General features: G+C 37.9%; 1 protein-coding gene across 7 annotated transcripts in view; it reads right to left on the minus strand.

Annotated features, from left to right (window-relative positions):
- KIDINS220 (kinase D interacting substrate 220) overlaps positions 1 to 22,261 on the minus strand; it is a 73,224-nt gene that overhangs the window by 49,328 nt on the left and 1,635 nt on the right. For 5 of the 7 annotated variants that reach the window (XM_068678544.1, XM_068678548.1, XM_068678547.1 and 2 more), the window contains exons 2-13: positions 16,486 to 16,633; positions 12,533 to 12,631; positions 10,971 to 11,069; positions 8,470 to 8,568; positions 7,454 to 7,555; positions 6,851 to 6,949; positions 5,966 to 6,163; positions 4,636 to 4,734; positions 3,885 to 3,983; positions 3,004 to 3,102; positions 1,659 to 1,836; positions 908 to 1,072 (exon numbers count right to left, since the gene is read on the minus strand). In XM_068678544.1, the coding sequence (XP_068534645.1) occupies positions 908 to 1,072; positions 1,659 to 1,836; positions 3,004 to 3,102; positions 3,885 to 3,983; positions 4,636 to 4,734; positions 5,966 to 6,163; positions 6,851 to 6,949; positions 7,454 to 7,555; positions 8,470 to 8,568; positions 10,971 to 11,069; positions 12,533 to 12,631; positions 16,486 to 16,593 (1,444 nt within the window). In that variant the 5' untranslated portion in view covers positions 16,594 to 16,633. Of the gene's footprint in view, positions 1 to 907; positions 1,073 to 1,658; positions 1,837 to 3,003; positions 3,103 to 3,884; positions 3,984 to 4,635; positions 4,735 to 5,965; positions 6,164 to 6,850; positions 6,950 to 7,453; positions 7,556 to 8,469; positions 8,569 to 10,970; positions 11,070 to 12,532; positions 12,632 to 16,485; positions 16,634 to 19,695; positions 19,760 to 22,261 lie in introns of all 7 variants that reach the window. The other 2 variants (XM_068678542.1, XM_068678543.1) reach the window with 2 other exon arrangements.

Here is a 22,261-nt window from a genome sequence, read left to right on the forward strand (position 1 = left end):
TTTAGGATCTATTGAATAAGAAATACTAAATGCACAATCCAGATGAATAAGAAGCAGGAACAAAATGCTGAAAAAGTGTTCTCAAAACACAGGAGTTAACAATAAACATCACGCTCAAAAATGAAAAGTGCATACAGCACTTTGCTTACAACATGGAACACGATGTGAACAAAAGGAACAGACTTCATTTTAACTAATATGGAAGCTTTTAAAACATAGAAATCACAGAAAATAGGAAACATCAAGATGATTGAAAGCATTTTGAATTAAATATCTCAGAAAAATATCCTTTGTTCAAGAATGCCTAAACTGTAAATAAGATGCCCATTTCAACCAGTAGGATTATTTAGAATGGCATGTATACATTCAGAAGACAACAATGATTTTTTTTATTGCATTTGATTCCTTACATCATTTCAGAAAGTTCAGAAAGCTCCAAGTAAATAAAGGAGGGGAAGAAAACTCAGTGCAGAGAAAACACTACAAAGAAAAATATTTATAGCTTAGAATTTGTTCCTAAACTTTGAGGAGGAAAAAAAAAAAAAAAAAGATGACATGTTTTGTTGCTGTTTTGTGCCTTCTACATGTTGGAACCTAATTTGATAACCTCACACCCCAAGCTGTATTTCAGCAGCCACACTTTCAACAGTCTTTAAAGAATAGATTCACTAATGCAGGTCAATAGACAGCAACTCCTCTGGAATGTCTTAACATGCTACAACTGAATAAGGCAAACTACAGAGAAACTGATGAATTTTACCGATACTAAAATTTATACGTTTTATTACAGAAACAAAGATACAGAACTACATGAATGAACAGCTGTTGCAAACGAAACTCAACTCCCATGTGACGTTTCCCATAGATGAACTTGAACCTACACAGATAAGGCTATATCAATTTTTACCTTCCAATTTCTTGAGCAAGAAAGATTTTCCACTTCCCCACTGAGCATATAAGCCTACACAGATCGGTGGCTGCATGGTCGGTTCACTGAGAATATCAGCCAAAGCACTGCTGTACAGATCATAACCCAGCATATCACCATCAGATTCCGTGGGAGACAAGTGTCCTGTAACAGGAATACTATGTTACAGAGCTTTGTTTTATGAAATCTTGTCACTACGACAGTTTTCATACACAAAATCGTGATAGGCTTACCTGTATTTGTATACATATTCCTCCCATATATTATTACAGTGTTATTAACATAATATTATTATTGGTACATTTTTGTTCCAAGGAATGTTAATCATCCCTATACATGTTACATAATGACAACTATTACATTTTACCACGAAAGACTCAAAAATCCAAGATAATAGAAAATGAAATAATTCTTACATAAGCAAGATCTAAATTTAAAAAAAAACTATCAACAGAATTTGCACAGCATCCAATCTCAAAAGGCAAATGTCAACAAGAAAATGTATTTGACCTTTTTTTATGGATTTCAGAATAATATTTTTCTGGCAATTTTTTTTTTAAGATCTCGTTAATCACAACATTAAAAAATGAGCTTACTACTTATCAATACAGAATTGAATTAACTGGATTCTCAATACACACTTGATGGAAAATAACAAGAAATTACTCAGATCACCAAAAAAAAGCTTATATTTTCTTCAGTATAAATTTAGATAAATACTTTTACTTACTGGCACCAAATATCTGTGTTAAAATACTCTTCTGGTGGCTACAGTCAATATTGTACGGAGTTTCTCCTGCTTTGTTGGGTCTATAAAGCAATCTACCATCTTTTGGATTTCGTAAGAGTAGTTCAGCAAGTTTACGGCTTCTTCCCCGAATGGCGATATGGAGCGGAGTATCTCCTTTCTGCAATTTAGTGAAAAAGTAGTAATATCTAACATGAACTCACTAGATGTAAAGACCATATCACAGAATCACAGTATCACTTACATTGGAAAAGACCTTCAAGATTATCAAGTCCAATCATCAACCTGACCTGAGTCCCATCACATTCCAAATATGTTCCACGTGCCTTCAAGATGCATTATTTATTTGAAATGCATCTTAAGGAACTTTCAACAGTATTAAAATCTTACAGCAAATATTTTTTTCCCCTCCAACAGGCATTATAAAAGTTGAAAAATTTTTAGACAAAAATTCAGAGACTTCTGCTCAGACATCTCCAAAAAGCTTTCCAGTAAAAATTTCCTTATTACAACAAATCAAAAATGTTACTCATTTGCCTTCGTTATAAGATAGTTTTAAGAGGTTACAACAGTATGAAATAAGCATTCATGCACTGAAAAGGTTTAGTAAAGTAAGCAATGCACAAGAGGACCAACCATTGCTTTTGTCCCTGGCATTGCTTAGTTTAATGACTATTATTCAAAAATAAATATGAGTGACAATTAACATAACCCATCTCTGTACTCTTTTTTGAGCATATTAAGAATTGTTATTTCATATCTGAAATTCTCATTCAAAACATATAATTTTTTCTTGCCATATGACTGAAAGCATCCTATTTCAAACAAAAAAGAATGAAAATACTAATGATGGGAATAAACTTAAGTATTCTAATCTTTTCAACTATTAAGCATAGGGAAGACTAAGCTTTCTATACCTTATTGCCATATAACAATTAACTCAAGAAGTAAGGCACAGACATTTTGGTATTGATGAAGCATGAGTTACCTTTAACCAAGTATGTAAATACTTGAACAATGAACAATGGAAGTTTAAATTTTGGCATCAAAACATGTGCTAGCAACAAAAAGGCATCTGATCCAAGCAAAAAAAAAAATATTAACCAGTTCAATGACTGAAGCCATATAAGCATATAAATGGAACAATAACCAGGGTTAGCTTCAGTCTTTGTTCTGTGTCATTCCTAAATAATACTTCAAAAAAGAATTCTCATCTATCTTTTTCAAAGTTGATCTTTCTGTTTTAACCTCGATAGCTCGCAATAAAATTTTGTTGCTAAACTAAAATGATTAAACATTCTAAAGTAAATGTACAAATATTCTTTACCTTGTCTAGAGCAGAGACTTTAGCTCCTTTGTCCAAAAGAAGCTCTACTATTTCAATATTTCTCATCTTGGTTGCCTTGATAAGTGGTGTTTCTCCATCCTAAAAGGAAAAAGCCAGCCTATTTAAAAACGGAATGCAAAAATACCCCCCCCCCCAAAAAAAAAATAAAAAAAAAGCCCTTTCCCATATACTCAAAAACAAGCAAAAACCAGTGATAGTATAACAAATTAAGTCCTAAGCTTTTAAGAGAACTTTTTAGCTATGTATGTTTGTATGTGGGTAACAACACTTCAGTGTACCTGTTCTTAAAAAGAACACTGCAGTCACTATTATGGATTGATATAAATCACAGCACATAATGCAAGTGCAAAATAAGTTTCTGTTAGTAAGTGTCAAAGATAGAAAGAGTGGATTCAGATATAATAAAAGATACTTGAAAAGAGACTCAGGCATGGAAGAGTTAATTCACTGCTATACATACTACACCCTCTGTTTTTTAAATTCCTGTACAGTGCAAGAAATAGCAATCTGAATCAAATGTAGTACTATCAGAAACCTGTTTCCTCACTTTCCAGTAGCAGCTGCTCTGCTATTGCTAGTGTCAGTGTTGTTGAGGTAAAGTATCCAAAAGATTTCCTCTTATGAAGTTTCAATAAGAAGTGACGTTTATCAACAGTGGACATTAACATAACTGAAACACCTCCGTTCCAAAACACAGAATTATTTTAAAAAACAAAACTAAAACAGCATGCAAGGTATTCACACTTGACAAAAAAAAAAAAAAAATGAATTTGGTAATGTGATGTTAAGATCACATAGGAGCTGGGAAAACAACAGATGTTAAACAAAGCAAATCACGTCCTCTAAATTCTAATACTTACTTTTGTACATATTTCAGTATCAGGGTTGCATTGCAAGATATCCCTCACCATCGTAGCATTTCCTTTCTCAACAGCCCAATATAAAGCAGTTTTATTATCCTGAAAAAGTATTACATGTTAGTAGCACTTAAATTTAATTGGACTGATTTCAAAGCCTGTATATAAAATGCAATCATATTGAAAAGAGCAGATAAATCAGCAAGTTTTAGCGCAATTCAGGGCAAAGGGAAACACTACCTCATTTGGGAAACTCTAACTGGTACACCAGTGGAAGCTGGTGTGGAAATCTGGCAATAAAGCGCAAACCTATTTTAAAAACCTGAGCTTTAACAGTAGGAGCAGAGACAACCTATCTTGGAACAGTTTCTGAAACATGTATCCCCCAAATTATACGTAGGTATATGCATAATGTAGAACATATATGTAAATCAAATATATACGTTTTCTAGTGAAATAAAAAAAGTTTCCGGAACATCATCTTTCTTCCCCTGTTATGTAATATTTGTTTCTTTTTTGTTTGTTTTGTGGGGGTGGTTTGTTTGAGAAGAATTCTCTCCTATTAGGGCATGGAGGTAATAACCACTTCCAGGTTGCAGTGCAATTTTTCATGTTTGATGGGAATCTGAGTTCCCCACAGAGTAGAATTTGAGGAATTTTTTAAAGCACTGTTTTTAGAAACATGATAGTTATTTGATAGCCAAATTCACATTGCATTCAAGAACTATGCTAGCATTTACATTGCTGTACTTACCTGACCTCTAATGTCTATATCAGCATACTTATGGAGCAGGGCCCTCACAATTTCAACATGACCACCTCTAACAGCTCCAATCAGCACCGTGTCTCCACTCTGGGAGGAAAAAAAAAAAAAAAGTGTTACAGAATATAGAAGACAAATTAAGACTCTGGCAAAAATTAAAAAAGTATATATAAGAAACAATTCTGGACTCTTGGACTCCCCTCCCCATCCTCCCAAAGAGAGGAGATATAAATCAATGGGCAAAACAAACACCAACAATAGATAGATCCACATCTTAAAGAGCACTGTGTGTGTAGATTATACAGCTATCATCCTGTTTACATACTCTATGTCATTAGAATGAAAAAAGTTTTTGTCACATGCAATACCGCAGCTTGGCATGAAACCATCTAAGAAATGCACATAGCCAGTGTGAAATGTGGGAAAATGCATCCACAAATCCTTTTAAAATTACACAGTAAACATTAGGAGGTCTTCCTCACGTCTCTGCAACTCCCAAGGAATTCAGTTTAGGACTGGACTTCGGATTGGAACACTTCTAAACCACCCTGTAACTGCCCTGAAATATACTGATCTTAACAGACGCACATAAGCTTAGCTGTCTAAGCTCCTTTTACAACCTAGGCTGAAGTGCTCAGCCTGCCCCTGCCACTTCAGATAAAAATGAACATCAAGGCAGGCAGTTCAAGGTACCTCTGCACAAGTAACTGAATAAAGCACTGCGTGGCTAGCTAATGATTCATGCTCTGGTCACTCAGAGGTACACAGTGCACCTTTAACAGCTCCTGTTATGTGTCTTAATCTGAATCAGAGCTGAATTCTCCCTTTCTACATGCAGGTTTCGTAATAAGTTTAATGGTAAAAGATGAAAGTAGACACTGAATGAAACATTATTTGTTATGACATCCACTGATTTACAATTTTAACAGCACTACCACATGTATTAATACACCAAAAAATGCCCCAAAGCTGCAAGTCAATTCAGTATGAGTCTTATGTTACAAACACAATATTGTAAATTAAAAAAAATATTGTAAACAACAATATTGTAAATTTCTATATGGCATTTCAATTCAAGACACTCAAAGAAAAAAAGTTTAAAAGAACTCTTAAAAGAGAAAAAAGTGATTTTCTCTTTCAGGTTCTTACGATAGTATTTGCCACTTGAAACAATTGCAGTTGTTTGCTGTTTTGGTTGTGTAATGTTGTTTTCTGCCCCTAGGTGGCAGAAAAGTTAGAAATGTATCTGCAAACCTGCATATACTAGTATTCATTATAAACATACGAAAGCCACAATAATAAAATAAGAAAATGTGCTCACCCTATCAGGAATGTTCACGTAAGTTCCAGCATCAAGAAGATCCTGCACAATTTCAGTATGCCCCTCCTTTGATGCAATCATCAAAGCTGTATTTCCATCTTTATCTGTTAAGTTTACATTTGGGTTCCTTTTCAGTATTTCTTTTACTGAGTCAGTATAGCCACCTTTCACTGCTACAATAAGTGCAGTCATAGAATTCTTTAAACAGAAAAAAAACAATTTTGTTGTACAGTTAGTACAAAAACCATCAGTATATCAGCAGTTTCAATAACAAAAGAACACCCAACGTTACATTTTTAACTATCTAAGTGTTATTTCAGATTTATCTTTTAAAGTACACTTGCTATGCTTTCTATTAAAATAAAAGACACTAATACCACAACAGAATATTCTAAATGCAAACAGGAATCTAATCAATTTATTTTAATTCCTGAATGTCATGTAAACTGTACAGTCACTTTCCTGCCATATAAGAACTTAATATTATCAGGGCACCTACGTGTCAATACTGTTCAAAAAAGTTTTCTTCAAAGAATTTCAGAAATAGTCAGATGAATATCAGAAGTTGTCCTACATAATTTTCCACTTGAATTTACTTACATTTTGTTTTGAATCAGTATTTTAAGCTATCTACATAAATAATAAAAAAAGCTTTTTTATTTAAAAATAAGAAAAATATGCAGCTGAAAGGTGCAACAGCCACCATTATTTTCAAAAGATGCCTTGTGTTTCTTTGTAGCTTGCAATTAGCTGGAAACATATTCCAACGTCAACATTTGTTTCATGTATTTATTTATTTTTTTGCTATTTATATTACAAAATTAAAACAAGACACAGAGATGTATGTACCCACATCTTATCACTGGAAAATGAGCAGTTACTTACAGCTCCTTCTTGATCAACATCAGCTCCCATTTGCAGCAAGTATTTCACACACTCCAGATGACCTTTCCTAGCTGCCCAAACCAGTGGGGTGGTTCCATACTGCAAAAACATTATTAACATTTTTCCATAACTGCCTCTTTATTTAGTGTCTTCTACAGTTTAGCATTTGTCCTATACCTTAATGCGTTACTACTACAAAGATAAAATTTGATCTTAAAAGTTACCATATACACCTGAAAACCTTTTTTTTTTTTTTCCTTCGTAGATTCTAGCTGTAAGAATTATTTGTCTACGCAACCTAATGTAGCAAGGCTTTCAACAGCTTAGAAAGCAGAACTATGGTCCACTGAAATAAGTGTTCACAGACATCTTAACCACACTAAGGAAAAACCTCTTGCAAGTATAATGACTCAATCTAATACACTAATTCTCATCTCATGAGTAAGATATAACAGCAGGTGTTTTTCAGTCAGGAACTACTTGATAAATTTTAATTTCAACTAAAAATCATTTTAGGATATGACATGCTTAATAACAGAATTCATTGTTACAGTAACTGTACTAAGCATTAAAGAAATTAAGTATTACATAAACATAACTTACTTTATCAGAGCAGTTCACTTTAGCTCCATATTGAAGTAAAAGATGTACTATATCCGAGTGGCCTCGTCCTGCCGCCCAAATAATTGGATAGACACTGTATTGCTTAGAAGAAAAAAAGAACCATATGAAATAAAAGCCATAATTATTTTTTCAAGACCAATATTGATAAAAATGTTCCAAGAGATGATAAACCCACAGAAGGAAATAATAAAATTAAAACTAGGCATGTATCAGTAACTGTTGCCTAGTACTTTGGCTAGATAATGGCTACAAAAAGGTCTGCTGCTTTGAAACAATTGTATGACTCCTTGAACAAGGAGTAAAAATTCATACCCTTAACTTAATATACATTTGTAATTTAAGTGAGAAACACAACAGGTACACATTATCCCTTAGTAATCAAGGCTGAAGACCAATTGTATCATGCATACAGAACTTCCACATGCAAAGCAAATTTAATCTGCAATAGGTAAGGTAAATCGCTACTGGTTTTTGTTGTTCACTGTTGCCTCTGACATCAAATTGCTAATACTGTCACTTCTGTTCAAGTGTCACAATGCGTGTATTTTTACAGAAAGTCTTGTAAAATTAAAAAAAAATCTCAAAATCTTAGCACAGCACAGTCATATGATCTAGCCCATTTGATGATTTATGAAACAATTAAAACAAATTATTGTTTCTAAACTACATACAGTAGCTACTCCATAAACTCACACGTGCAGAAAAATGACAATTGCTATAGACGTAGCACTACATACAGTACTTACACCCTCTCTTGCTGATTTGAATCTGACTAAGAGGTATGCGTTCAATTATTCTCATTAAAAAACACTGGCTATCAAAGAATTAAAGCAACCACTTGCACGAATAAAACACAAAGATTAGTGCTGTATTTCCAAAAATGCTAAAAGTTTAGTCAACATAGGATTAGCATAGGATTCATGATTTTAAACATTTTGTCAGGAGAGGGAAGAGAGATCATGGGTTTTGTTTGTTTTTCCAGAAAAAACACTTACCATTCCTGTGATGTTTGGATTTGCTCCTTTTTCAAGTAGGAGCTTCGCTACTTCAGTACGGCCTTTATAGGATGCCCACATCAGTGCAGTCCATCCTCCCTGGCAAGCACAATTCAAACAAACAACATAACTGGAAAATACTCTTTAGAAACCTAATTATTGACTTTTCCTTAATTTGGCGTTGTCTCAAGACTGTTTTACAAGTCCAAAATATAACAAAGACCGACTACACAGTCTTATAATCCTAATAAATCCACGTGTGGAAGTACTGATTTCCTGCTATATGCAAAGCCTGGAAGAATATCTTATCCTAAATGTTCCTGAGTGTAGTGGGTTTACGTGGCAAGGTTTGGTAGCAGGGGGCCATAGGGGTGGTTTCTGTGAGAAAGATCTAGAAGCCGCCCCATGTTTGGGAAGGGCCCCGTTGTTTTCCAGATCTGAGCCAATAAGCGATGTTGTTTTGCGCCTCTGTGAGAGCATATTTAAGACAGGGAAAAAAACGCTGCGCCACACAGCAGCCGGGAGAGTCAAGGGAGTGAGAAACAGCCTTGCAGGTGCCAAGGTCAGTGTAGAAGGAGGGGGAGAGGTGCTCCAGGCGCCGGAGCAGAAGTCCCCTGCGGCCTGTGGTGAGGACCATGGTGAAGCAGGATGTCCCCCTGCAGCCCATGGAGTACCACGGTGGAGCAGGGTTTCACGCTGCAGCCCGTGGAGGAGACCACGGTGGAGCAGGTGGCCCTGCACCGACGGAGGCTGCCGCCTGTGGAAGACCCCTGCCGGAGCAGATTCCGGGCCGGACCTGTAGCCCGTGGAGAGGAGACCACGCAGGAGCAGGTGACCTGGCAGGAGTTGCTGCCCGTAGGGGAGCCAGGTTGGAGCAGTTTGCTCCTGAGGGATGGACCCCGTGGTACGGACCCATATCTGGAGCAGTTCTGGAAGAGCTGCTGCCTGTGGGAAGCCCACGCTGGATCAGTTCGTCAAGGACTGCATCCCGTGGGTGGGACCCCACAGCACAGGGGACGAGAGTGACCGAGAAGGAGCGGCAGAGAAGAAGTGCTGTAGACTGACCATAACCCCCATTCCCCCGTTCCCCTGCGCCGCTCGGGGGGAGGAGGTGGAAGAGGGTGAATGGGGGGGAAGGTGCTTTTGGTTTCTTTCCTTTGTTTCTCACTTCTCTAGCTTGTTAGTAATGAGCAATAAATCTTACTATCTGTCTTCTTATGCTGAGTCTGGTTTGCCCGTTACACTAATTATTGCGTGATTTTCTCGTCCTTATCTCAATCCTTGAGCCCCTTTCACATATTTTCTCCCCATTCCTCTTTGAGGAGGGGGAGTGAGAGAGCGGCTGTGGTGGAGCTCGGCTGCCCACTCGAGCGGAACCACGACACTGAGTTTTCCCCATAAATGCACAATTTCAAGCGCATAAAAATCCAGTAACTAGACAAACCAAAAAGAAAGCATTATCTTAAAACAAAAAGCTAGAATCCAAGTCAATTAACTTTGATGGATTTCTTTTTGATTTGTCTAACAGACACCTACGTGTCCTTCATGAAGTAGCTATGTAATGACTTCCTTCTTTATGAAAGAGGTCTTATGTCCTCTCAAGGGAGTAGTGAGAGCAATTAACTTCAAATTTTAATGGTGCATTCATTTAAGTTTTTAAGCAAGGAAACAAAAGTTTTACATTCTATGGCACCTGACTGATCAGATTAGCAAAACTAATTTTAAAAAAACAGTATGCCTCTGAACTGTAAGCACAGTTTTATTTTTCCACAATAGATCTTTTCAATAGATCTTTGAGGGTTAAAGGTCCCTCTCAGACTGACAGAGGCCTAGAATCGTTCTGCTTGCCATGCAGACACGACCAATGCTACAATGCTATGAAAAAGTTTGACATCACAACGCACCACAGACTTCAAATGCTTCCTTTAATTGAAGTCCCACTCTGAAGTCTCCCAGTGGTTTACTATTCAGGCAGAATGAAATGAGTTCTTGGAGGTATCCAACTCACTCTTCAATCAAAAGAGAAATCTGTAGCTCTTCAGAGGCATCTAACCTTCATTAGACACATATGCAATCTCTGTAATTCTTTAAGTGGACTGGACTATAGCATCCACTCTTGAATACAACTCACAGTTGTACAGAGAAAAAGTAAATACAAAGAGCTATCTTTTGGGAAAGAGTAACATGTTTTATGAAAATACTGAAAAAGCAAAAACAAAAACACACACACACAAGAAAACAACCCCTATTCTTCAGTTCAGCTTCCTCCCAAAGCAAATTAAGAGGGAAAAAACAGACTTCAACACTGAAGCAACTATTTCACAACTGTGAAAACAGTATTTAACGATGTATTTTCCCATTTCAATGGTACTGAATAGTCAACTGGAGAATAGCATTAAAAAAAGTGATCTGTTTTTACAGAACTGAAAGTTCCTAACTCACTGAATTGTTCTTCTCACTAAAAATACGGAGACTTATTTTTACACTAAGACAACACATACCAGATCCCGATGCTCCAAATTGACATTATAATTGAGTAGTTCTGCTACAATAGCTGCATGTCCTTCTTTAGCTGCTGAAATAAGAGCTGTCCAGTTATCCTAAAAAATGAAGAGATTGAAGTGACATTCAATATTTCAGTACATCACATTGTTTTTCAAGTGTAAACTTGCACAATAGGAAATCCATGACTTTTCAAGTATAATCCTTTAAAAAAAAAATACAAAAATAAAGCTTGTAGGCAACCTGACAATTTACACCTGAAAATACAGACCAGCAGCCACTGCAAAATCTCTCTTCTCCTCCACAGTAACCATCACTCTCCGCTCCTCAGTTCAATTTTTTTTTTTTTTTTTTTTTTTTTTTTACAGAGGAAGCAACACCTACAATGATTAGATTATAACATCAAGACATTCAGAACAGCTGAGTGGGACTATACAGCAACTAAGACCACAGAAAATGGAGGTGGTCTGTCTTCACATCCAATAGGTGACAGCATTGAAGGGGCTAATACACAGAGGAGTTTGGGTCAGAGCCCTTCTTCTTGAACCTATGATCATTTCAGGAGGATCAGACTTATTTCCATTGCTACAGGTCCAGAAGCCTGGGATAAATTTATTCTTGCATTTTTGCACTCACCTTCCATACACTGCTCAAACCATGTGCAGGTGTGGACTGTTTTTTCATGAGCTGTGTATATATAAATGCAGCAACAGTCTATATGGTAATTGCTCTTTCTATTCTGGAACACTTACAGAAGATGAGAAAGTCTCCAAAAAATGCTTGGCACTCACTGTCACTTTTTTGTTTTTAAATGACAGGTTTATACCAGATCTTTCCTAGGTATCTATGCTGCTGCAATTAAACTACATGCAGGAGAAATAAATTACCTAGTTTCAAAACAAACAACATTCTTTGTCTGTTTATCGCTCTTCATGGAAATGTATACACCTTTCAAAACTGTTCAACACTTCTGTCCTCTTCACCCTTTCTGGACAACTTTCACCTACAGTCATCCTCTCTGAGGGCAGAAACATGATTCATAAATTTGACACCCTTCTCTAGTTGTCCCTGTTCTCATTTTCACCTGAAATAATCCTTTAACCCAAATTCTCCCTCAATATTTACTGAGGAACACCAAAACCAAACAAAAACAACCCCAACATACCACATCACCACTGCCAGGAGCAAAATCATTCGGGCCTCCCTGTTGATGCAGTTTTTCTCTATTCCACCTATCCTTTTATCTCAAGGATTGCTCATACCATCACAACTCCTTCCTAATAATAATTTCCCACAAAAAAAAATAGCAGCAGCATTCAGCAGTGACTCTCCGATATTGCAAGAATCTTAGACATTCCTTTTCTTTACAAGAAATCTAATCTGAGGAAGACAGAAACAGGCGGTTCTGGATTACTGGATTAAATTTCTCTTATATGTCATCATCTTCCAACATTTCCTCTTCCCTATGCCCTCAATGCCCATCTAAACACCCTTCCTTTCCTTGACTTGAAATTTATTCTTCCTCTGATGTTAGGTACTTCAACAAAGTGCTAATACGTACCGCATCTTCCAAGTTGCAGTTAGCCCCCTTCTTGAGAAGCTCCTGGACAATTTCTAAATTGCCTTGCTCAGCAGCCAACATGAGGGGAGTCTGGCCATTCTGAAATTGAAGCGTCAGGCAAAAGGAGTTCATTAGGAAATTATGCAAGTTGTGCACATACAAAATAAATTAACAAAAACTCTATAGGAACATTAAGTTCAGTTTCCAGGTTTTAATTGTCAATGAGAAGCGGTGAAAAGGATTGTTTTTTACAAACTAAATAGTAAACTTGCAATTAAAATCATCCTGTCCCATAACAGATCAAAAAACCACCCACACATTTCAGACTTTAAAACTGGCTATCAAAAAAATATCAGGGTTAAAAATATTTTCAGTGTCTCTAACACTACCCATTACATTTTGACATCTTGAAGTAATTCAAACCCATTATTTAAAAACAAACAAGCAAGTAAGACCAGCATAGGAATCAGAATGGCCATTAAAAACATCCACACTGATTCAGAGTAACAATGAGATTTCTTGCTGCAGTCTAGGCAAAAATAGTCAAGTTACATATCAAAAAGATATTTTTTGGTAGTATACCAAATACAAAAACCATTCAACGCCTGTGCAACACAGGTTCTTCACAAGCAGCCTCATCTCAGGGAAGATGAAAGATACAAAAGCCGGTTTACCGGCCTTGAAGTTTCTTTCAAAAGCCAGTTATAAGCCATCACCCTCCATCATCCTATTCTGCATCAGAGAACTTCTCTTCAGAGTTATCCACAAACAGAAAACCTTCAGATACAATTGTACTGCATGATAAAGGCTACGCTTTACTGAATTCTACAGTAAAACCGTTAATCTTAACAAGTTCAATAAATGGATAGTTTTTGCTGACCTACCCTTTGTCTTTTCTCTGTACCATAAAAAAAAAACTCAATGTTATCTAGTCTACTAAAAGCATTTGATAAATAATGCAAATGCTACGCTTTGGGAGTTATTTATCAGCAGCTTCCCTGAAAAGAATAAAAAACATCAAAGCAGAACCAGAACAAAGTTCACTAAACTTCATTGGAAGAATTAAAAAAGCATTCTGGCCCATCAGCTATTTTTAATTGGTTTTCACAGAATCTTCCCCATGACATGGCTAACCATCAGCATTATTCACAAGATAACCTAGTGGCCAGCAATGAAATTGTTTAAAGGGAAGAAGTAAACTTCTATAGAAGTTTATGTTGCTATATACATTCAGAAGGATAACTTAGGTTCCAAAACCTATTTAGTATCAACAGGCAGTGGTATTTAAGTCCAGTTATCAAAAAAAATGTGTAAACGCTCAAAAAAAAAATCAGATTAGCTTCCAGTCAGTGTTGAAGGCTCAGAAAGTACTTCAGTATCAAGACTAAAAGAGTAGAAGAAAAGGCACCTTAAAGAAAACTGCAGACTGCCAGGATTAAAGTGCGTCACACAGGACAAGCATCTACCATCAGCTGTTAAGTAACCAAGGTATCTGATTCAGGACACGAAAAGCACACAGGAAAAGGGAGACTGAGATTTGCTGTGCTTAACTGAAATGGCTGACATCAATCCAACAAAACCATGCACAAAGTGACTGGAACATCCCAGTTTTTCTGGAAAATACAGGCAAGACACTAAAGGCTGGTGACCACGTGGGTAATCCCACCATTAGCCCAGTCATTGCAGCCTGGGAGGTCCTGGCACTTAGCAAGCCTTGGCTCACCAGCTATCTCTTTAGACGTGTTCCCCTGAGGCTGGCATTCCTGCTTTGCTATTTTGTTTGTATCCAAGAAAAAGTGGTCTTGGCAAGTCTAAAACTAAAAAAAAAGAATTGCACTTAAACGCAATTGAATTCCAATTAAGAGCTACCCTTTACAGAAAAGCCCTATTATCGATACATACAAGGAGTGTCCCCTGAAAAAACACGTATCGTGGAAGTGATGTCTGTAAAAAAAAGAAAAAAAGGCATTTACTGAAACCCAGGAGTGTATTTAGTGCCATCACTAGGGGAAGAAATTAGAAGAGAAGATAAAGGCAGTGGCACTGTTGATAAAGCCAACACAGGCTAACTATCTGGTCTGATTTCGGTCATGCTGCTGGCAAGAATTACCATCAGAGGGAAGAGGTCATTCTCCTTCTTAGTTATACATAAATCTCACCACCTGGCACACTGTGTATACTCTGAAATTTTAGAGTTTTCCCATCTCAAATACTTCAGCAAATGCATACACACAGCATGAACAAACAAGCTGACAATGAATGAGAACTGTCTTGAATGAAATCAGAGCCAGTAACTATAGAAAGGCTGAATTCTGTATGGTGTTTTCACATTTATAGGGTAGTTTGGTTTTGACTAATACATCCCGTTTGAAAATTTCCACCCCAAAAATATTCTTTCCATCTTACGCATGTTTAAAAAAAAAAAAAAAAGGGAAAGCCAGCCTTCCATGCACTGCAAGGCAGGGAAAAAACTGCCTGGAATGCCAGACTATGGCTATCTGGCTGAGACTGTTTCACGTGGGGCTAATATCATAGCATCTTCATCAAGCCAGGAAACAGGGCATGCCCTCAGCAAGCTCACAGACAGCCCCATGAACTACCCTATGTAGTCCATACTCCAGCAGGCCAGGATGCCATTCCCAGGGTATTCAATAAGCTGGAAACACAGGCTGTCAGCCCTCCTGCAGCTCAGCAAAGGCAAATGCAGAGATTTGAGAAAGAAGAAAAAAGAAGCAACAGTCACAAGATGCAGCAAAGGATACCCTAATAACACACATGGAAAACATTATTAAATGAAGACTGGTTAACCAAGCACTGCAGCATTGTCCTGAGGGGCTGCAGGATCTCCACCCTTGAAGATTTCCGAATTCTGCTTTGCTAAATCCCTGAGCACCATGATCTAACCATGCAGTTAGCCCTACAATTAGGAGGCTGAATCCAATGACCTCCAGAGGTCCCTTCTACCCCAGGTTTTTCTACGAATCTTTGATTCTCTGAAGATGCTACCTAAGTCAGAAGGGTTCCAGTACCACAAAATCATTTAGGAAATCAGAACTGAAATAAACATTGATGATACAAGTTGTACATCTAAACAAAAGTGAAGTCCCGAGGCTAACAAAATAGAAAATCTACTAAATAAGATGAAAACATATTAGTTGTATCATCTAAGCTTATTTTTAAAACGCACACAGAAGACATTATATAGCACAACAAGATAACCTGAACTGTAAACATCACACAAAACAATGGAAACAGTCACTGGCAACAAACATTTATGTGAACCAAACCTCCTAAAAAACTCCTTGGAAGCCTTAATGGAGTATAATGAAAATAAGTTGTTAATGGTGATACACTCAAATAAGACTAAATGACATGGCAAAGCAACAACTAACAGTTATCACACCATCCCAGGATTCAAAATAATCCACATTTCAACTTCTTACTGTCTATCAGAGCTTCCTGGGTAAGCCAGGTAGTCATTTCATCCTCCTGGTTCCACCTAGACTTCCCTTCTAAACTGGTATCTTTTCATCCAAATGAGCATCTGCTCAGATTACATTCGAAAATACGCTCCTATTTGGATTGTATAACAAAGGTCTTCTTGCCTGGAAACCAGGATTTAGGGGTAGAATTGTTATTATCCCAGGTTTGATCCAAGATGGACAGGGGGAAAAAAAGCACACACAACTGGATCTGTGAACTAAGAAGCAATTCTCAAAGAAAGGGTGGATCCCTACCTTCCAGCTCAGAAGAACACTCAAAAAAACAATTAGAATGAAGGATATGAAAGTGCTTGCATTGAATATTGTGTGCTCAGTCTGTGCAAAGGTAAGCAAACAGCAGAAAATAAAACTGAAATGCGTATATTAAATGACTAGTGCAATCTCTCTGATTATTCTTTCCACAACTAAAAAGCAAAAATATGAAACTGACCTCCACAAAAGCCATCTTACCTCATTTCTCTCATCTACATCCCGGCACTTCTCGAGCAGGGCTTTCAGAGCAGGAACATTTCCTTCTTCTACGTAGGTCAACAGACTCTGACTCATCAGGCTTGCCATCTTTGCACAGTATTTGAGACACTTCTATAACAAAGCTTACCTGTATTCCAGAAAAGAAGAAGAAAAACATAAGTAAAGCATCAAGCCCCTATGAGAGTTAATTTTAATATTAGAAACAATAAATTTTACGTGCCAATATGCCAGCAGCTGGGTGCAAATCCCCACCATTCTCCCCAACAAAACACTGGACATTAAACCTAGACTACATTTCAAGTGAATTGTGTTATTAGTTAGGAAAAGTATTTTATTTTAAAGCTATTTTGAGTGGATTGCACTGTAGCCTTTCATTTGTGTATTTTGTTCTGCACGTACAATTTTAGGGGAATACCTGCATGCCCCAGAGATGTGTACAAGGTGTTTACACTAGTTGTTTACAACACAACCCTTATCCTTCAAGTAGATAAGCAGAGCATCGAGACCATTCAACATGCTGAAACGCTGTGCAAATATCTAAATTACAGCCACGGAGAACTTTGAGGAACACCATTTACTACACGAGTTATCATCTCCTTTATCCAGCCATGCCTGCATGTGATGGCACGTTGTTAGCTTACTGCTCAAACTCAGCGTGGCTTCTGTTGACTGCTTGAATGCTTCTTTTGACCTTTAATAGGTAAGACACGGGAGATTGCTCTTGGTTGAGACAGAACAAGACTTCTTATGAAGCTGTGAGCTAGGAAGTTGGAAGAACAAGCAGCATCACTGCACCACGTGGACACCCAGAGCTCCAGAAGCTGATTTTATTCATTTTGTATCTCAGTTAAGTTTCCCTGGGTACAGAACACATTTTTTGGCTAAACCCAGGACTCCACGGACCCCCCACCTTTCTCCCCACCCACAGATGACATGTTTGCACTCTGTGGCTTTTTCTTGCATAATAGCGCTGTAAGAATAGAATTAAAACTGAAGGGTGGTGTTAGCTGAAGCCTACTGGTTAAGCTATTCTCCACCAGGCAGAAGCCAAAACCCCGTGGCTTTCCCAGGCAAATTCTCTACCTTCTATTTTCACATAAAAAAAAATCAGACAAGAAGCAGCTAGCAGGAATTTCCCTAAGTTTAGAGCAGAGAAGTTGGTATAAACCTCTAACTCTGAATTCAGTAATTCACTCCAGCTTAAATTGCTTAGACTGTAACCCTACTACGCCATCCCTCCTCCTGCAGCAGTGGAGTTATAATAGACAAACACACACCGCTGTCGGGACATATTAGACACAACCTGAGCTCACCCGCAGCCGCCAGAGGACTTTGACACAGAAATGCCTGGCTCAGAAAAATGTCAGCAAAGCTGCCAACGGGCTCAGTTAAAATGACAGCAGCTCTGGGTGCGTGCAGAAGGGCTGGAGGGATACACAAAGGTTCAGTGCCAGAGGAAGCACTGAACTGCCTGAATTGTAGGGATGTAAACAGGGAGCAGAGGGAGGAGACAGGGAAAGGAGAGCCTGTGAATCACACCGTTAAACTTGGGTTTATAACCCAGGCTGCAATTAAAAAAAAAAAAAAAAAAGCACAACCAAATTGTATGGTTCAGACAGTATTTTAAACCCAAACCTAAAATCTGTTCCAAAGAAGTCCAGATCTGGCACACAAAGCCCAGCAACAATTTTAAGAGGCCCTGCACAAACAGCCTAAGAGGGGTAAAATAAAAACCCACAAGGTATGCCCTGTTATCAAACAGTTCAGTACCAGCACACAAAGGGGGATAAACAGTACAACGGTGGCATCATGTAATTGCTTTGGGTTTGTTTTTTTTGGGTGTTTGTTTTGGTAGGAGGAGCAAGTGCTAACAGAGGCTGCTAACTTAAAGAGAAACAAAACAAAAAACACAACAAACCACAACAGAAGTGCCTGGCTGAAAAGAACTGGAGCGATCGGAGTGATTCAGTGCCCACACACGGGCACTGACTGTCATTTTAGATACCAAAATAGCAGAAAAGTCAGCATCTTGCCTGGCACCCGGCTGCCATTCCAGAGAAGCGTGCCTCCTCGTGACCTGCTGCGCGCCTCCAGCCCTGCCCAGATGTCTCAGAGTTTCTTGCGCATCCAAAACAACACTTGATGTTCACATTGGGGCACCTGGATGTCTTCCATCTGTGTCTTTTCATTTTTTAAAACATATTCTGATGGAAAATCACAAAGTGCAACTTGCCACTAGCTGCAGGGCTGGCACAGACACTCGCCAATTTCCCTGTGCAGCATCCCAGCTTCCCTCCCGTAGCCATGCCTCGGCTCTCATGCTACCTTCCCCACCGAATAGTAAATGAAAAATACGCTTAAAAACACCAGCAAAACATGATTACAATCTCTCACCAAATATATTTTACCATACAGTTGCCATCAGATGTTTTCACACCAGCTTAAGATTTATTAGCAAAGGAAAAGGGCATTCAGCAGCCCTTCCTCCTCAAAGCCAAGTCCTCTCCTTTATTCCTTACTGCCACGTTTCAAAGAGCCAAAGGCACCGTAGATAAGCACATGGCTCCAGAAATCATTGCTTGATTTCTTGGTTATCAAAACTGCACAGCTTCTGCCCTAATTTAGGTCTGAATCCTTAGGTGCAACTTCAGCCTTTGACTGACAGCAAGGCACCTCAGCTCATCCAGAGCTGCATCTGCAAACACTCTGTTAATGTGATTTTTAAATAGTCAAAGTCTTTTTGGGGTGAACCAGCTCCAAGGACGATACTGGTATGTTTCACTGTCACAATAATCACTGTTGCTTCTTAGAACTAATAATGGTCAACTTTCTAAAGACAAGAACAGAAAAAAAAAAAAAAAAGAAAGAAATATTAAAATCCTGAGTTCCACATCCTCATGTTTTCACTTGACACTTTTCATGCAAGCTTTTCAGAGCGTCCAAAAGTTCAAGATCAGCATAAGGCCTTAGGAAAGGGCTCTTTAGCAAGTCAGCAACTTCGACTTCCATTTAAGAAACACAACCTGGCTTCATCAGCTGAATATATGGGTTAGTATTCTCATCCTTAAACTGAACCAAAAACATAAGAAAGCCACAAACACACACACATATAGAAGAGGTTAGCGTTAAGATATTTGGATGTTTCACATTTATTTGTTTTTCTTCAACAATAAACGTGCCTGAACTTACGCTGAAGTTTGTTTGTGGTATTTCACACCAACTCAGGATCAGCTGAGCACAATCACTGTCCACCCTATTATTAAATAAGTTTGTTGTTACTGTTATGAAAATTACGCGCAGTGCTCAAAGTCTGCAGGGGTGCTAGACATTATGATGTGATTTCCTCCCATGCTGAAGGTTTCTTTTAATTCATTGAAAATGCTCTGAATCAAGACTCTGATATGTCCCTAGATAGAAAAGTTAACTTTATTCTGACCCCTCAAATGGAAAAAGTATGCATGCCTTCCTACCCATTGCAAAATAAAAAACACACCACCACCACCACTCCACACCTCAAAGCACTTCCCTTTACCAAATGAGAACCTGCCAAACTTGGTAATTCTAGTGCAAAAACAATACTGCCTGAGAGCATCCAGTACATACAGTGATAAATTGCTCTATTAAAACTATTTACTTTGTTCTTTTGACACAGCGAAAGTATTTTCTACAACCTATACCCGTGCTTCCATCAGTTAAAACGAAGAAATCTATTTGGAAATTGACCGCCTTTCCTATCAGGATTATTTCTCTTTATTTCCCCCCCACCCACGCAGAACCAAACCAGTTCCCAGTTGATGAACCTCCTCTTCATTCACCATCCTAACTTCTAAGCTCAGAAATTTCAAAAAAAACATGCTTGGGCAGCAAAGCCTGGTACTTTATACAACTAAGAACATACCAGGAGCAAGGAAAAGACATGCTAAGCACCCAAATGCTCAGGTGAAGGTAACATTTGCACAAGGATTAACCTGTTTTTGTGCTTCATTGACTGGTTCTCCCATCCTGGGCTGAAGCAGATGTTATCACTGCTTTGGAAAGACTGCAAAAATTTACTGATTTACTAAACTTTAGTCTCTCTCAACTGCAACAGTACTGACGGCAGAGGTCCTGATCATGCCAACCTGTACATTTTTACGTACTCTCAGTACCTTGTATCAGCTTCTACCTACAAAGAAAAGATTATTACTACACACTAAACTTTTGAAATACCACAGTCTTTTCCATAGCTCTCTCCCATAATTTTTGGTTATTTTGTGAGCTGTCACCACCAAATTCAAACATTAACATTACCGAGGAGACTCTTTGTTTACAATAGGATCATAGTGACTTACATAAAATGCACGCTTTATGAAAAAAAGAATGTCACCTTCTTTTTAAGATGTCTCCTTTTGTTCCAGATATTAAAGCTACCTTCCCAACATGCAGTACTGTGACAGATCTTTCAGGTAAATGTAAAAGAAATAATTAGTGCTGCTGAAATCTTGATGTGCAGAAATCAGACTTGGAATTATGGGGAATCTCACCGTGGAGAGCTGGAAATGCCATTCTGCCAAATTAGAATTTAAAGAAGAATGGAATACAAAAGAATTGTATATATAGAATTCATTATGAATATGAAAGATTAATGAGAATTTGTATTTTGCAGTGACAAAGAACCACGTAAGATAAGAACTGGAACATGGTCTGTACTCACCCTGCAGGGAACCTTGCTGATATGAGCACTGCCTAGCTTTAACCTCACCTCCAATACCTAATGTATGTATTTCATAAACATTAGAAGAGGTAACAACTCGGGTATCACATGATATGGTAAGTATTTTTAATTGCTCCTTCTAACAGAACTAAGACAAGCGTGATTTTGCCGAAATACCAAATTTTCAAAAACAGATTAAACGAGTTTTGAAAACTCGCTTCTGGTACACAGAGGAAGAAAGAAACAACAAATCTTAAGTTTGCGTAAGTAATGTACACCTACCCCACTTCTCCTCTGCCTGAAGTTCCAGTCTGACTAATGACCTCGTGATGATTTTCAGCTTTTCCTTGTTATCCGGGAACATTTACCCTACCTCTCTCTCTCAGCTACACTCACGTTAGCCAAACAAGGAATGTTTTAATACATTAGCACACTTTTTGTTGCTTTATTGTCGAAGAACAAAACGTAAAGTTAGAAAACATTGAGAGCCAAAAAGAGAACTAAAGACGGGGATGTGATTATTCTGAAACCTGTAACAAACAGAACCAAGTGAAGTTTGCACAAAAGGAGGCCCCTATGGCTCTAATCATTATTATAGTAAAGAGTAAAAGATGGGGGAAACTGGAAATAAGCAACACATTAAATCCGATCTCTTCCATCTTATGCACTCAAGGCAACTGTCAATTCCAAATATTGCAGTGACAGGATTTATTATTATTATTTTTGAGAGAAACAAGACTAGGGATTACATCCAAAAGACCGGAAAGATGCCAGGGTGTAGGAGAATCAGAGAATCACTGGGTGTATTAGGACAAAAAGAGATCACTGTCACCAGACAGCAACTATGAGACACGTCTATGGTCTATCCTAATTAAAATGTCAGCTAAAAGAGGTTTCGTGCAGTATCTGACAGTGGTGATTTAAATCTCGTCAGAGAAATCACTCTACCTTTAAAACCTAATTTGAATACAGTTAATGAACAAGAAGGTATTGCTAATCCAATCTGAATTTTAGAAAATAACGCAATGGCTGTACAAAATACACAGTCCTGCTAGACGCTGC

The sequence above is a fragment of the Anas acuta genome, chromosome 3, assembly GCF_963932015.1.
Source record: "Anas acuta chromosome 3, bAnaAcu1.1, whole genome shotgun sequence".
NCBI lineage: Eukaryota > Metazoa > Chordata > Aves > Anseriformes > Anatidae > Anas > Anas acuta.